General features: G+C 51.2%; 1 protein-coding gene across 3 annotated transcripts in view; it reads left to right on the plus strand.

Annotated features, from left to right (window-relative positions):
- LOC132396890 (protein mono-ADP-ribosyltransferase TIPARP-like) overlaps positions 1-14,159 on the plus strand; it is a 41,919-nt gene that overhangs the window by 24,745 nt on the left and 3,015 nt on the right. The window contains exons 5-7 of one of the 3 annotated variants that reach the window (XM_059974942.1): positions 1,161-1,430; positions 4,347-4,541; positions 5,217-5,319. In XM_059974942.1, the coding sequence (XP_059830925.1) occupies positions 1,161-1,430; positions 4,347-4,541; positions 5,217-5,319 (568 nt within the window). Of the gene's footprint in view, positions 1-1,160; positions 1,431-4,346; positions 11,218-14,159 lie in introns of those variants that run through there. The other 2 variants (XM_059974941.1, XM_059974940.1) reach the window with 2 other exon arrangements.

Here is a 14,159-nt window from a genome sequence, read left to right on the forward strand (position 1 = left end):
TTAGAGCAATGACTCCCCTTGGCATTACCTATGGGCTGATAACTTACCCGTGCACATTGATCTGTTGTCTAGGCCTGTGTATTGACTCTCTGTCTCTCTAGTTAAAGCCATCTCCCGTGTGCATGCTTGTATTTAATTCATATGTAGTTGCACAGACACCACAACCGCTGTCTCGGTTTGGCTGTCACTGACTTCTCCAGTTACATCTAAAGTGATCAAACCTCTGGTCTTCCTCATTCCCGGCCGTGAGCCCACTACCTCACCTAGCCTCGGTTCTGTCACATCGAATTGCCTCCGAGTTCAAAGGGAAGTTAGACTATAGCTCGCCATGATCATTTGCCAGAAAAAGTGTCATAACAAAGTATTGAGTTGTTTTTCTTGTTCATTAGACACCAGCCAGAAGTCACTGAGGTTCACCAACGCCGCCTTAAACCCAGTTATTGAATATAATACATTTAATCGCATTACAGTGCTGACACTTTGTGATAGTTCAACTAAACTAAAAATGTTTTGGTGATTTTTGTTTGTACTCCGTGTCTGAGGCTTCTCACTTGTGTCCAACAATAGTCAGCCAGTTACCCTGATACTGTTCGTCTGTGACTGTCCTTTCTGTCCTTTCACCGTGCATGTCACTAACAGTGCCAAGATTTGTCTAACTGGGAATGCAGGAAATGAATCTTTAGTGATGTGTTGCACTTCATGAAGCACGTTGTCAACCAGCCGCATGTAGTTTGATGTTCTGTAGATGCCAAGAAATTTTTCAACATCTTTGAATGCCTTCCATGCCATTTGCTCCAGTCCCACCAGGAATTCTTTGAATTGCCTGTCACTGATGACCTGTTTGATTTGTGGACCAACGAAGTTCCTTCCCTAATTGGCATCAGTTATTCTGTCTTGAGTTATGAATTGAAATAACAAATAGAGTCAATAATAAAAAAAATGACGAGTGATAGGGAAATTCCATGGTGATTTTCATGATCAGCAGCCCAAACTCCACAAGGTGCACCCAAATGTATTCAGGAAGCAAAATCTTTGTTGTCAGTGAAATTATCAGTAATGATCAAGTGGCAGAACAGACTCGATGGGCTGAATGGCCTGATTCTGATCTTGTGTGACAATAACTAATTGTCTCAAATCTAACAGCAAGTCTCTTTCTCCAGGACCCTGTCGGGAGGCCCTGACCTAAGCCCCTCAGTACCCAGTGGGAACCCCTCAACTCCATCACCCACCTCCAACAGTTGCCAGGACTACCCGGAGACCTGGATCCCCATGGACCTCAACGTGGACTTCATCAAAGTGCCCATGGCCCTAGATGACAAAGCCTACGGCGTGGTGTACCGGCTTTTCCACAAGACCATGTCCGAGACCAAGTTTGTCATCCTCGGAATACAGCGGGTACAGAACCAGTTCCTCTGGGACAAGTACAAAAGGTAACAGTGGGGGTACCATCCCATCCAGGTGACACTGGTTACCAAGCCCCTGAGTTCCGATCTGTGTCTCTCAGTCTCTCTCTGTCTGTCCATAAGACACTCCTTCCCTCCACTAGCCCACAGGTCACCCTTGGACAGGGAGTGACCCCCACCCTGATCGGGGTCACGTGAAGTCCTATGTGTGCGTCACAAGTCCTGTTTACGTGACCAGTGACTCCCACCAACAGCCATACGGATGAACGAAAAATGGAGGGACGGGTCGGATTCAGCTTGGCGTAGGTTTAAGGGTCAGCACAGCATTGTGGGCTGAAGGGCCTGTACTGTTCCGTAAATCAGCCACAATCAAACAGCAGAGCAGGCTGATTCTGCTCCTGTGCCTTGTGGTCTAAATGTAGGAAATTCCCCCCCATTCTAGGCACAATAATACGCTCGACTGGACTTGCCCTGTACTGCACAGCGTCGCTGTGGCATCACTGGGTCGGAGTTCACACAGAGGCCTGACCGCATCAAAGTCTCCTGAACCAGAGGCTATGCAATCATTACTGCACAGAGGCTGCCCAGCCAAGCCAAGTTTGGCCTGTATCCCTTTAAACCCTTCCCATCCATGGACCTGCCTAGGTGTCTTTGAAACGTCAGTCATATACCTGCCTCAACCATCTCCTCTGGCAGCTCGGTCCACAGACTCAGTACCCTCTGCATGGAAAAAGTTCCCCGCAGGTTCCTGAATGTACCCCCCCCCCCAGCTTAAAACTACCCCTCTCGTTTTTGACTTTGATTTGGAAATCAGGCTGTCCGGGGTGGTGAGGCAGTGGCCATAACTGCTGCAGTACTGTGCAGTGCGGAGAAACTTTCCACAGAGATAGAGGGATGGAGAGGGGGCGGACAGAGAGATGGAGAGAGATGGACAGGTGGAGGGATGGAGAGGGGGCGGACAGAGAGATGGAGAGAGGTGGACAGAGAGATGGACAGGTGGAGGGATGGAGAGGGGGCGGACAGAGAGATGGAGAGAGATGGACAGGTGGAGGGATGGAGAGGGGGCGGACAGAGAGATGGAGAGAGATGGACAGGTGGAGGGATGGAGAGGGGGCGGACAGAGAGATGGAGAGAGATGGACAGGTGGACAGAGAGATGGAGAGAGATGGACAGGTGGACAGAGAGATGGAGAGAGATGGATAGGTGGAGGGATGGAGAGGGGGCGGACAGAGAGATGGAGAGAGATGGACAGGTGGACAGAGAGATGGAGAGAGATGGACAGGTGGAGGGATGGAGAGAGATGGACAGGTGGACAGAGAGATGGAGAGAGATGGACAGGTGGACAGAGAGATGGAGAGAGATGGATAGGTGGAGGGATGGAGAGGGGGCGGACAGAGAGATGGAGAGAGATGGACAGGTGGACAGAGAGATGGAGAGAGATGGACAGGTGGAGGGATGGAGAGAGATGGACAGGTGGACAGAGAGATGGAGAGAGATGGACAGGTGGACAGAGAGATGGAGAGAGATGGACAGGTGGAGGGATGGAGAGAGATGGACAGGTGGACAGAGAGATGGAGAGAGATGGACAGGTGGACAGAGAGATGGAGAGAGATGGATAGGTGGAGGGATGGAGAGGGGGCGGACAGAGAGATGGAGAGAGATGGACAGGTGGAGGGATGGAGAGGGGGCGGACAGAGAGATGGAGAGAGATGGACAGGTGGAGGGATGGAGAGGGGGCGGACAGAGAGATGGAGAGAGATGGACAGGTGGACAGAGAGATGGAGAGAGATGGACAGGTGGAGGGATGGAGAGGGGGATGGACAGAGAGATGGAGAGAGATGGACGTGGAGGGATGGAGAGGGGGCGGACAGAGAGATGGAGAGAGATGGACAGGTGGAGGGATGGAGAGGGGGCGGACAGAGAGATGGAGAGAGATGGACAGGTGGAGGGATGGAGAGGGGGCGGACAGAGAGATGGAGAGAGATGGACAGGTGGACAGAGAGATGGAGAGAGATGGACAGGTGGAGGGATGGAGAGGGGGGTGGACAGAGAGATGGAGAGAGATGGACAGGTGGAGGGATGGAGAGAGATGGATAGGTGGAGGGATGGAGAGAGATGGACAGGTAGAGGGATGGAGAGGGGGGCGGACAGAGAGATGGAGAGAGATGGACAGGTGGAGGGATGGAGAGAGATGGACAGGTGGAGGGATGGAGAGAGATGGATAGGTGGAGGGATGGAGAGAGATGGACAGGTGGAGGGATGGAGAGGGGGTGGACAGAGAGATGGACAGGTGGACAGAGAGATGGAGAGAGATGGACAGGTGGAGGGATGGAGAGGGGGGTGGACAGAGAGATGGATAGGTGGAGGGATGGAGAGAGATGGACAGGTGGAGGGATGGAGAGAGATGGACAGGTGGAGGGATGGAGAGGGGGGTGGACAGAGAGATGGAGAGAGATGGACAGGTGGAGGGATGGAGAGAGATGGAGAGGTGGAGGGATGGAGAGGGGGGTGGACAGAGAGATGGACAGGTAGAGGGATGGAGAGGGGGGCGGACAGAGAGATGGAGAGAGATGGACAGGTGGAGGGATGGAGAGAGATGGATAGGTGGAGGGATGGAGAGAGATGGACAGGTGGAGGGATGGAGAGGGGGGTGGACAGAGAGATGGACAGGTGGACAGAGAGATGGAGAGAGATGGACAGGTGGACAGAGAGATGGAGAGAGATGGACAGGTGGAGGGATGGAGAGGGGGGTGGACAGAGAGATGGACAGGTAGAGGGATGGAGAGGGGGGTGGACAGAGAGATGGAGAGAGATGGACAGGTGGAGGGATGGAGAGAGATGGACAGGTGGAGGGATGGAAGGGGGGGCAGACAGAGGGACAGTACCTCCTCGCCACTGCCCATCTTCCTTCCCCCTCACCATTCTGCGCTCTCCCCCTCGCAGGAAGAAGCTCTACATGAGCCGCAGGATGACAGAGTGCGAGCGGCTACTGAACGAGAAGCACCTGTTCCACGGCACGTCGCCCCCCTCCATCGACGGCATCTGCAAGCACAACTTTGACCCCCGTGTCTCTGGCCGCCATGCCACCGTCTACGGCCAGGGCAGCTACTTCGCCCGCAAGTCCAGCTACTCTCACAGGTACGCCCGGCCGTCCGAGGAGGGCACCCACTACATGTTCCTGTCCAAGGTCCTGGTGGGCCGGTACACTGTGGGGAAGCCCAGCATGAGGAGACCCCCGGCCATCGTCCCCAACAACCCCAGCAGTGACCTCTTCAACTCGTGTGTGGACAGCTTGGATGATCCTCAAATCTTTGTCCTCTTCGAGAATGACCAGTGTTTCCCTTACTTTGTCGTCAAGTACAAGGAGGTAGAGGACTCGGTGGCTGTCAGTTGAGGAGGCCGTCCTGCCTCGGATAATCAACCAGGTCACTCCGATGGCCCCAGCCTCTTCAAGGTCAAGTAACAGGGAGCAGGGGAACACCACCCCCGTCCCGCCAGGCAGTCCCTCTCCCTGCCTAGAAACGTCCCTGCACCTCGTTGCTCACGGAGTCCCAATCCAGGGAATCCCTCCCCAACAGTGCCTTCACCTGAGCAGTTCTGGAAGACGGCTCCTCAAGTCATGGAAAAGCGAATGGGAAGTTGTGAAATGTGAAACTGTCGCATGAAGTGGACGGGCGGAGAGCGTGGACTGTCGCCGGGAGAGTCACCACCCCACCAGCATTGCCCCCTACTGCACTCATAGACTTCCTTTGTAAAATTACCCTCCTTTTTTCATATTTAAGAACGTTTCTGTTTTGTTTTTAATACACCTAGGTCCTGGAGGGTTGTGGAGGTTGGGGCATGTGAAGGGAAGGCATGCTGTACTCTGAGCAGGTCGAGGGACAGCGGGCGATTGGGAACTGGTACCGATGAGGAGGTGAGGACTGAGGTGGGTCAGCATGGTAGGTTTGAGGGGCTGAGTGGCCTGCTCCTGTTTTTATGTGTACTTCACATTTAGTTTGCTAACACCCCTTTGCAAAGGAGTTAGAATTACAGTATTGTACAGTATGGAAACAGACCCTTCGGCCCATCTGGTAAATACTGACCAAGATTCCCAATCTGGCCAGTCCTATTTGTCCACGTTTGACCCATGTCCGCCTAAACCAGGGGTTCCCAATCTTTTTTTATGCCTTGGACACCAGGTTGGAAATCCCTGCACTAAACCTTTTCTCTCCGTGTATCCATCCAATTAACTTTGAAATGTTGTTCATGTACCTGGCTCAACCACTTCCTGTGGCAGCTCATCCCATTTACAGATCACCCTAATGCAGGAATCCCTGAAGGTTAACTTGAAGCTTAAGTCGGCAGTCAGGAAGGCTAACGCAATGTTAGCATTCATTTTGAGAGGACTAGCAGGGACATAATGCTGAAGGTGTGTAGGGCTCTGGTCAGACTTTCACCACCCTGTGATGTTTGTATTTGAGGGTCCCTCTGTTCCACAATGCTCCCCAAGACCCTGCCACTCACTGTAGGAAGTCCTGCACTGACTGTCTTCCCCAAATTCAGTATCTCGCTCTTCCCCAAACTAAACTGCATTTGCCATCTCTCAGCCCACTGTCAACATGTGTGTCGACTGCACGTGACTCCATGGGGCAGTGGGGCAGTGGTCCGCAAGGCTTAAGGACAGTTCAGAGTGGTGCACAGGTGTTCCCCCCCCCCCTTTACAAAGGTAGAGCATTCAAGACCTTTACAAAGGTGACTTGGATAGGCTGGGTGAGTGAGCAGATACTTGGCAGATGACGTTTAATGTGAATATGTGTGAGGTTATCCACTTTGGGTGTAAGAACAGGAAGGCAGATTATTATCTGAACGATGTAGAGTTAGGTAAGGGAGAAATACAAAGAGATCTAGGAGTCCTTGTTCATCAGTCACTGAAGGTGAATGAGCAAGTGCAGCAGGCAGGGAAGAAGGCTAATGGAATGTTGGCCTTTGTTACAAAGGGAATTGAGTACAAGAGCAAGGAAATCCTTTTCCATTTGTACAGGGTCCCGGTGAGACCACACCTGGAGTATTGTGTACAGTTTTGGTCTCCAGGGTTAAGGAAGGACATCCTGGCTGTAGAGGAAGTGCAGCGTAGATTCACAAGGTTAATTCCTGGGATGTCTGGACTGTCTTACGCAGAGAGGTTAGAGAGACTGGGCTTGTACACGCTGGAATTAAGGAGATTGAGAGGGGATCTGATTGCAACATTTAAGATTATTAAGGGATTGGACAAGATAGAGGCAGGAAATATGTTCCAGATGCTGGGAGAGTCCAGTACCAGAGGGCATGGTTTGAGAATAAGGGGTTGGTCATTTAGGACAGAGTTAAGGAAAAACTTCTTCTCCCAGAGAGTTGTGGGGGTGTGGAATGCACTGCCTTGGAAGGCAGTGGAGGTCAATTCTCTGGCTGCTTTCAAGAAGGAGCTAGATAGGTATCTTATGGATAGGGGAATCAAGGGATATGGGGACAAGGCAGGAACTGGGTATTGATAGTAGATGATCAGCCATGATCTCAGAATGGCGGTGCAGGCTCGAAGGGCCGAATGGTCTACTTCTGCACCAATTGCCTACTGTTCCTATGAAACCTTTCTTAAGCTGAAACGGCATAAAGCGAAGAACCATTAATTTATGGGGAAAATTTTCGTAAAAGCAGAAATCCTCTTTGTAATGCAAAAACAGGTTACTAATGTAGGTCTTTTGTAAAAGCGAAGTGGTATAAAGTGAACATTCGTAAAGCGGGGGGCAGCCATGCTGTATTTGTCAATGTGGAGCAGAGGGCAAATCTGGCGGGAGCAAAGGATGTTGGGAATGACAAGGGTGTAGCGCCACAGGAGGGATGTGGGACAGGCAGCAGAGAAGGAATAACGGGGGTGGGGGGGGACGGAGTGCTGGCATGGGTTCAGACACACCCAACACTGAGAAACAAGGCGAGGTCTTTTGATTCCAAACTCTGGTGTCTCTGGTGCTTCCCACTCACTCCCTCCCTTCTCCCTTCCCCTTTCTCCCCAACAACGATTCCCCTCTCCCTGCCCCCTTCCCACTCTCGGTCCACAATAGGGACCCATACCAGAGTCAGGTTTATCATCACTCACACATGTCATGGAATTTGTTTTTTTTTGTGTGGCAGCAGCACAGTGGAATACATAAAATTACTACAGTACTGTGCAACAGTTTTGGGTCCTAAGTGATGTATAGACCTAAGACACACTGTACTGTGTAGAGAGCACCTTTACCGGGCAGCACCATCTTCTGCATCCAACAACATGCTGCAGACTCCAACCCCCTAAACGTCAGCCTCACGTAACCCTCTTGCCCCTTGCCCAGATCCTGGTTTTGGAGGCGGGGACATTCCCCACCCTCCATCCCCTCTGTCTGTGGTGAAGAGGGGGAAGAGCCTGTGTGCAGACTGGGAAGCGGCCGTCTCTCAGTTCCTGTGACCGCTCGGTGGGCAGCTGGTGGTCAGCCAAGGACCCTGCTTCCAAGCTGTCTCCCTCTGCGGACTCGCAGAGATGAAGTGTGGATGCAGGTCGTTCGGTCCATTGAGTCTGTGCTGTCCACCAACCATTCACACAGATCGCACCCACACACTCAGGGAGCATTTACAGCAACAGATTGACCCCCAAGTGCTGGGGGAGCCCTCACTCCAGATTTCATTAGGGACAGGAGAGGGCCATTCAGCCTCTCAGTCCGATCCCCACCATCAATGTCCACCCATCCAGTGTCAACTGTTCTGGTCCCCATCTTAGTAGGATGACGGTGCAGGTGGGGAGATCTGGCTGGTGTGGCCCCCCGTCTGTGGGACCACAGGATTGCCAGCGGAGGAACTCAGCATGTCGAGCAGCGGCTGTGGGGATAATTTCACCCCTACCCTGCAACATCCTTGTAAATTTTCTCTGTACTCTTCAAACTTACAACTTTCCTGGTCAAAACTGCCCACAGTACAGGTGCTGTTTAAATGACCCCGTTGTATCTCCCTTGACCACTTTCACTGGCAGCTCATTCCATAGACTCACCCCCCCCCCCCCCCACCGCTGGGGAAAGTTAACCCCTGGGTCTCTTTAAATCTTACACCTGTTACCCTAAACCTATGCCCCCCGATTCTGGACTCAGTTACCCCGGGGAAAAGATTGTGACTGTCTATTTTATCTAATCCTCTTTTAATCCAAGATCCGGGACTGTTTATCGAGAGCAGAGTGATTGGTTCTGTTGTATGAATCATCCCTCTGTGGTTGTATTCTGGCCTGCTGGGTTACCCCACACTGGGGCCTGCTTCCATCTCTCCCTTTTAAACTTACCCGCCTCACAGTGAAACTTCTAATACAACAAAACTTCTTCAAGAAAATGAGAAAACTAAAAGTTTGCCGGGCTATTTCAGATAGACATCCGGTGGTTCAGAAGACCAAGCACCCAGGGTTATCAGACTGTCACTGAAAAGTCTCTGTAATCGTCCTCCTTAATCAAACCCTTCCCGGCGTTCCTATCCCCAGTCCCACCTTCTTCATAGTGTAGTACTGGTTTAGTCTTGCCATCTCCACTCACTACTATTTATTGTAGTACATGAAGTTCTGATGTGACACTATTGGATGCATCTTCTAGGAAATGCTTGTGAAAGACCAGTCACATGATAAAATAAGACCATAAGATGTAGGAGCAGAATTAGGCCATTTGGCCCATCATGTCTGCTGTTCTATTTACCTCTGAGCCTTAATCTCTTGTATTCCCTCCATATCCCTCATGCCCTGACTAACCAAGAATCGATCAACCTCTGCCTTAAATATACGTAAAGACTTGGCCTCCACATCCACCTGTGGCAACGAATTCCACAGATTCCCCACTCTCTGGCTAAAGAAATCCCTCCTCATCTCCGGCCTAAATGGGTGTCCTTCTGTTCTGAGGCTGTGCCCTCTGCTCCAGCATAGGAAACATCCACTCCACACCCACCCAGTCGAGGCTTTTCGATGAGATCCTCCCCTCTTTCATCTGAACTCCAGTGAGCAGAGGCCCAGAACCAGTAAATGCTTCTCTTTCCTTCCTGGGATTACTCTCATGACCCTCTCCATCCTTCCTGGATAAGGGGCACAAGGTACTCGCAGTGCTCCACACGAGGCCCCGCCAGAGCCTGACGTTACAGACGTGGCACAGAGAGTGGTGAATCTGTTGCCAAGTCATTGGGTATACTGAAAGTGGAGGTTGACAAAGGTTAGAGGGAGAAGGCAGGAGGTTGTCATGGAGAGGGAAATGAATGGGCCATGATGCAGTGGCAGAGCAGACTCGATCTAATGCTATGTCTCGCAGTCTTATGATAGAGCTCTTTGTGTGCTGCCCAGACCGGTCATTTCATACATCAGGTTAGTAAACAGAACAGAAAGCAGAATGGAGTGAGTGAGTGAGTGAGAGAGAGAGGGAGGGAGGGAGGGAGAGAGAGAGGAGGCAGATAATAAGGTGCAAGTGAGGTAGATTGTGAGCCCATCTTATCGTACAAGAGTCTGAGAACTGTGGGCTGAGCTGTCCTTGAGCCTGGGGGGACATGCTTTCAGGGTGTTGTCTGATGGGAGGGGGAAGAGGGGGTATCTGGGCTGATCTGGGCCTTTGCCTCAGGAAAGCGGACAGAATCGTCCGTGAGAAATGTAGATGGAGTCCATAGGTGGTGGGGGGGAGGTGTAGGCCGATTTCCGCGATGTGCTGAGCTGTTCCCACACTCCCCGCAGCTTCCTGTGGCTGCAGGCAGAGCCGTCACTGTACCAAGCCGTGACAGGTCCAGATAGGCTGCTTTCAGTGTTGATACAAATCGGTTCAGGTCACGTTGAATGGGACAGACTATACCGAGGGAGCAAGAGAAACTGTGACGACAGACTGCTAGAAAACACTCTGCTGGTCGAGCAGCATCTGTGGGGCAAGCATTTCTGGAGAGCCGGCATTCTGACCTGAACACGTTCCTCCCTCTCGTGAGCTGCCACCTCACCTCACCTGCCGAGTATTCACTGGCATCTTACCCCTCCACCATGGCCCTTCCCTCGGCCGAGGAAGAGGGTAGGACAGCCGGAGGTTTGTGCTCGCTAAAGCTGGAATGCTGGGGGGGTTGAGGAGAGAGCGTGGCAGGAGGAGTGATGACTGGAGACCCAGATGCCCAACCAACAGGCAAAGTCTCTGGGGCATTATTTCTTAAAACCGTTTGAAAAGGAAAATTTAAGGACTAAAGTGCAACAAAAACCCACTTTTATGAGTTTTGTAACATCAGCAGAGTCTGGAAAGAGTCCCTTTGGCCTAAATCATCCATTCTGACCAAGATTTACATCCAAGCTGGCCCTGTCCTTACAAAACCTTTCCTTTCTTTGCAAAGGGAGATGGTCAATGCCTCCTTGGCTGGCCCGAGTGGGGTCCAGTGTGGTCTGTTCGGGGTGACGAGGAGGGCCAGATAATGATGGCATATTTGAGCAATTTTATTTATTTTCCCCCCGCCCCCTCCCCCCAGCATTCTGTACAGGAATGGAAGCTGGGCCAGCTCTCCCCTTCCCAGCGAATCGGTGGGTCAATCTCAGGGTTTTCGACTGGTCGGGACCAGTTACAGGGCAGAGTTACAGAGTGAGTCCTGAACTGGGATTCAGTTCAGGGTCTGGGTTGGAGAATCCAACCAAAGGTCTGGGTACCGTCCTGTCAAATTATGGAAAGCACTACGAATTAGGATTAATTTATTCTGTTGTCTTTGTAAAATGGAATGGAAGGAAAAGCAATGTGATTTTTCTAGCAAAATAATTAAATGATTTTGTTTACATAATTGAGGCTTGGATTGTTTCCATGGCAAGGGCTAGTCCCATTATGAGTCTACAGTGCTGTGGCTTTTCATTGGGTGCTGTGAGGGTGGAAGCTTGGGTGTGATTGGTCGATCATAGGTTGACCTGACCGGCCTGTGTGGCTTTTCATTGGGTGCTGTGAGGGTGGAAGCTTGGGTGTGATTGGTCGATCATAGGTTGACCTGACCGGCCTGTGTGGCTTTTCATTGGGTGCTATGAAGGTGGAAGCTTGGGTTTGATTGGTCAATCATAGGTTGACCTGACCGGCCTGTGTGGCTTTTCATTGGGTGCTGTGAGGGTGGAAGCTTGGGCGTCATGAGTTGACCTGGACAGGATCCATCTGAGATCCTCACAAAACTGGGTATCAAAAGACCCAAAAAAATGTCCCTTCACCATCACTTGGGTTTCAGTAACAGCCTTGTCTTACCTGGTGTCATGGTGTGAGAATGGCCGTTGGGCCACCGGTAACCAGGGCATCTATCGGGGCCAGGGAGGAAAAGCCCAAAGCCTGAGGCTGTGAGGCTAATGTGGAACATAGAGAAGATCTCCAATGGTTAGGTCCCGGGATGGGGAGAGTTGTCCAATCACCAGTGACTCAATGCAGAAACCCACCCTTTGTCCCATCGTGTTTCTGCTGAATATGCATCCCAATTAAACTCTGCCTGCATATGATGAAGATCCCTCCATTCCTTGCACATGTTCGTTTGTGAGCCTAAGAGTCTCCTCGACACCTCCATTGTCTCTACCTGCACTAGCACCCCGGCATCATATTCCGCACACCCTTTGTAAAGGAACAAGCCCTGCATAGTTCCAGTAAACTCTCCCTCTAGTTTACCCTCGCGCATTTGACAGTTCTGACCTGGGAACGGGCCCAACTCCTACTCCACTCCTGCTTCTCACAATGTTATTAACCTTCTATCAGGGCTCCACTCTGCCTCTGAAACTCCAGTTAAACATCTGCCCTCCCCTTAGAGTTCATACCCTCCGTGCCAGCAGCTTGCTGCTGAACCCCTTCTGTAAGGAGCTGTGGTTGTACTCTTTGGAGGTTAGAAGAAAGAGGGCTTTTCTCTTTGGAGCAAAGGAGGATGGCATGAGGCACACATCGAGTGGATATCTCAGGCAGGGTAGAACTGGTTAATAAGAGCAGGTCTAATTTTAGGGTAAACACGAAGTACACTGCAGATGCTGTGATCAAATCAACACGTACAAACAAGCTGGAGGAACTCAGCAGTTTGGGCAGCATCCGTGGAAATGAGCAGTCAACGTTTCGGGTCAAGACCCTTCATCAGGACTGAAGAGGGAGGGGGCAGGGGCTCAGCCCAAAACATTGACCGCTCGTTTCCACGGATGCTGCCCGACCTGCTGAGTTCCTCCAGCATGTTGATTTTAAGGTGATTGGAATAAAATGATTGGAGAAGGCTGTTGGAAGTGGGCTTTTTACATGAAGAGTGTGTAGAAGGCCGTGCCAGGGGTGGTGATAGAGGCACGTAGGTGATAGAACATGGAGGGGAGGGTTAGGTTGATCTTAGAGTAGGACAAATGGTCAAAATGGCCTGTACTGTATTGTACCTCTATTCTCTATCTTACTGAAAGAGCTCAGTTCCTGAGCAGACGCAATGGGTCAACGTGGAGATGTTCCAGCCAGTGGGAGAGTCTGGAATGCAGGGTCCGATGAGGGTGGTCAGTTACCACAGGAACCTCTGCTTGCAGAGGGACTGAATCTCTACAATTCTCTGAAAGCTTGTGGGGGGGATTAAAGAGGGGGTGGATAGAGCTTTGAAAGATCTGGCAATTGAGGCTGATGGGACACAACAGGAGAGCAGCTGCAGAATGACAGGACAGACTTGAGGTATCAAGGGGCAGCACACTGCTCCAATTCTGTCAAAGCAGGGTTTCGATTTTGGGAATACTCGGTAAATCAGGTAAAGTCAGACCGATTGTACCATTACACTCCAACCCCTCCCTCACCCCCTCCGTAGGTCCCCTACCTGACCCCTGACCCCCAACCCTCATCCGTGTGTATGGTTTCCCCTGGTTTTCTCCCATATCCCAACGTCGATCAGGGTCAGCCATGGTAAACTGTCCCCCTGCTGTGTGAGTATTTGGGAGGAGTTGATGGGAGTGTAGGGAGATCGGTCTGTGAACTGCAATCATCTCAATGGACTGAACAGTCACCAACTACAGAAGGAAACAGGAATCAATGATCAGTGCCAGCTGTCACATATACACTTCTGTACCCTACATGTGTGTAAAACGTGGGTGTGCAAGAGAGTGTAGATGTAGAAAACCCTCAGCACAGTACAGGCCCTTTGGCCCACAAAGTTGGCTGGACATGTCCCTACCTCAGAAATTACTAGGCTTACATATAGCTCTCTAATTTTCTGAGTTCCATGTACCTACTTGAAAGTCTCTTAAAAGACCCTATCGTATCCGCCTCCACCACCGTTGCTGGCAGCCCATTCCACGCACTCACCACTGAGTAAAAAACCTACCCGACATCTCCTCTGTACCTACTCCGCAGCACCTTAAACCTGTGCCTCTTGTGGCAACCATTTCAGCCCTGGGGAAAAGCCTCTGACTATCCACACGATCAATGCCTCTCATCATCTTGTACACCTCTATCAGGTCACCTCTCATCCTCCGTTGCTCCAAGGAGAAAAGGCCAAGTTCACTCAACCTGTCTTCATAAGGCATGCTCCCCAATCCAGGCAACATCCTTGTAAATCTCCTCTGCACCCTTTCTTTGGTTTCCACATCCTTCCAGTAGTGAGGCGACCAGAACTGAGCACGGTACTCCACATGGAGTCTGACCAGGGTCCTATATAGCTGTAACATTACCTATCGGCTCCTAAATTCAATCCCATGACTGATGAAGGCCAATGCACCGTACGCCTTCTTAACCACAGAGTCAACCTGCGCTCTGTGCTTTGAGTGTCCTATGGACT

This window comes from Hypanus sabinus, chromosome 7 (genome assembly GCF_030144855.1).
Source record: "Hypanus sabinus isolate sHypSab1 chromosome 7, sHypSab1.hap1, whole genome shotgun sequence".
Lineage (NCBI taxonomy): Eukaryota > Metazoa > Chordata > Chondrichthyes > Myliobatiformes > Dasyatidae > Hypanus > Hypanus sabinus.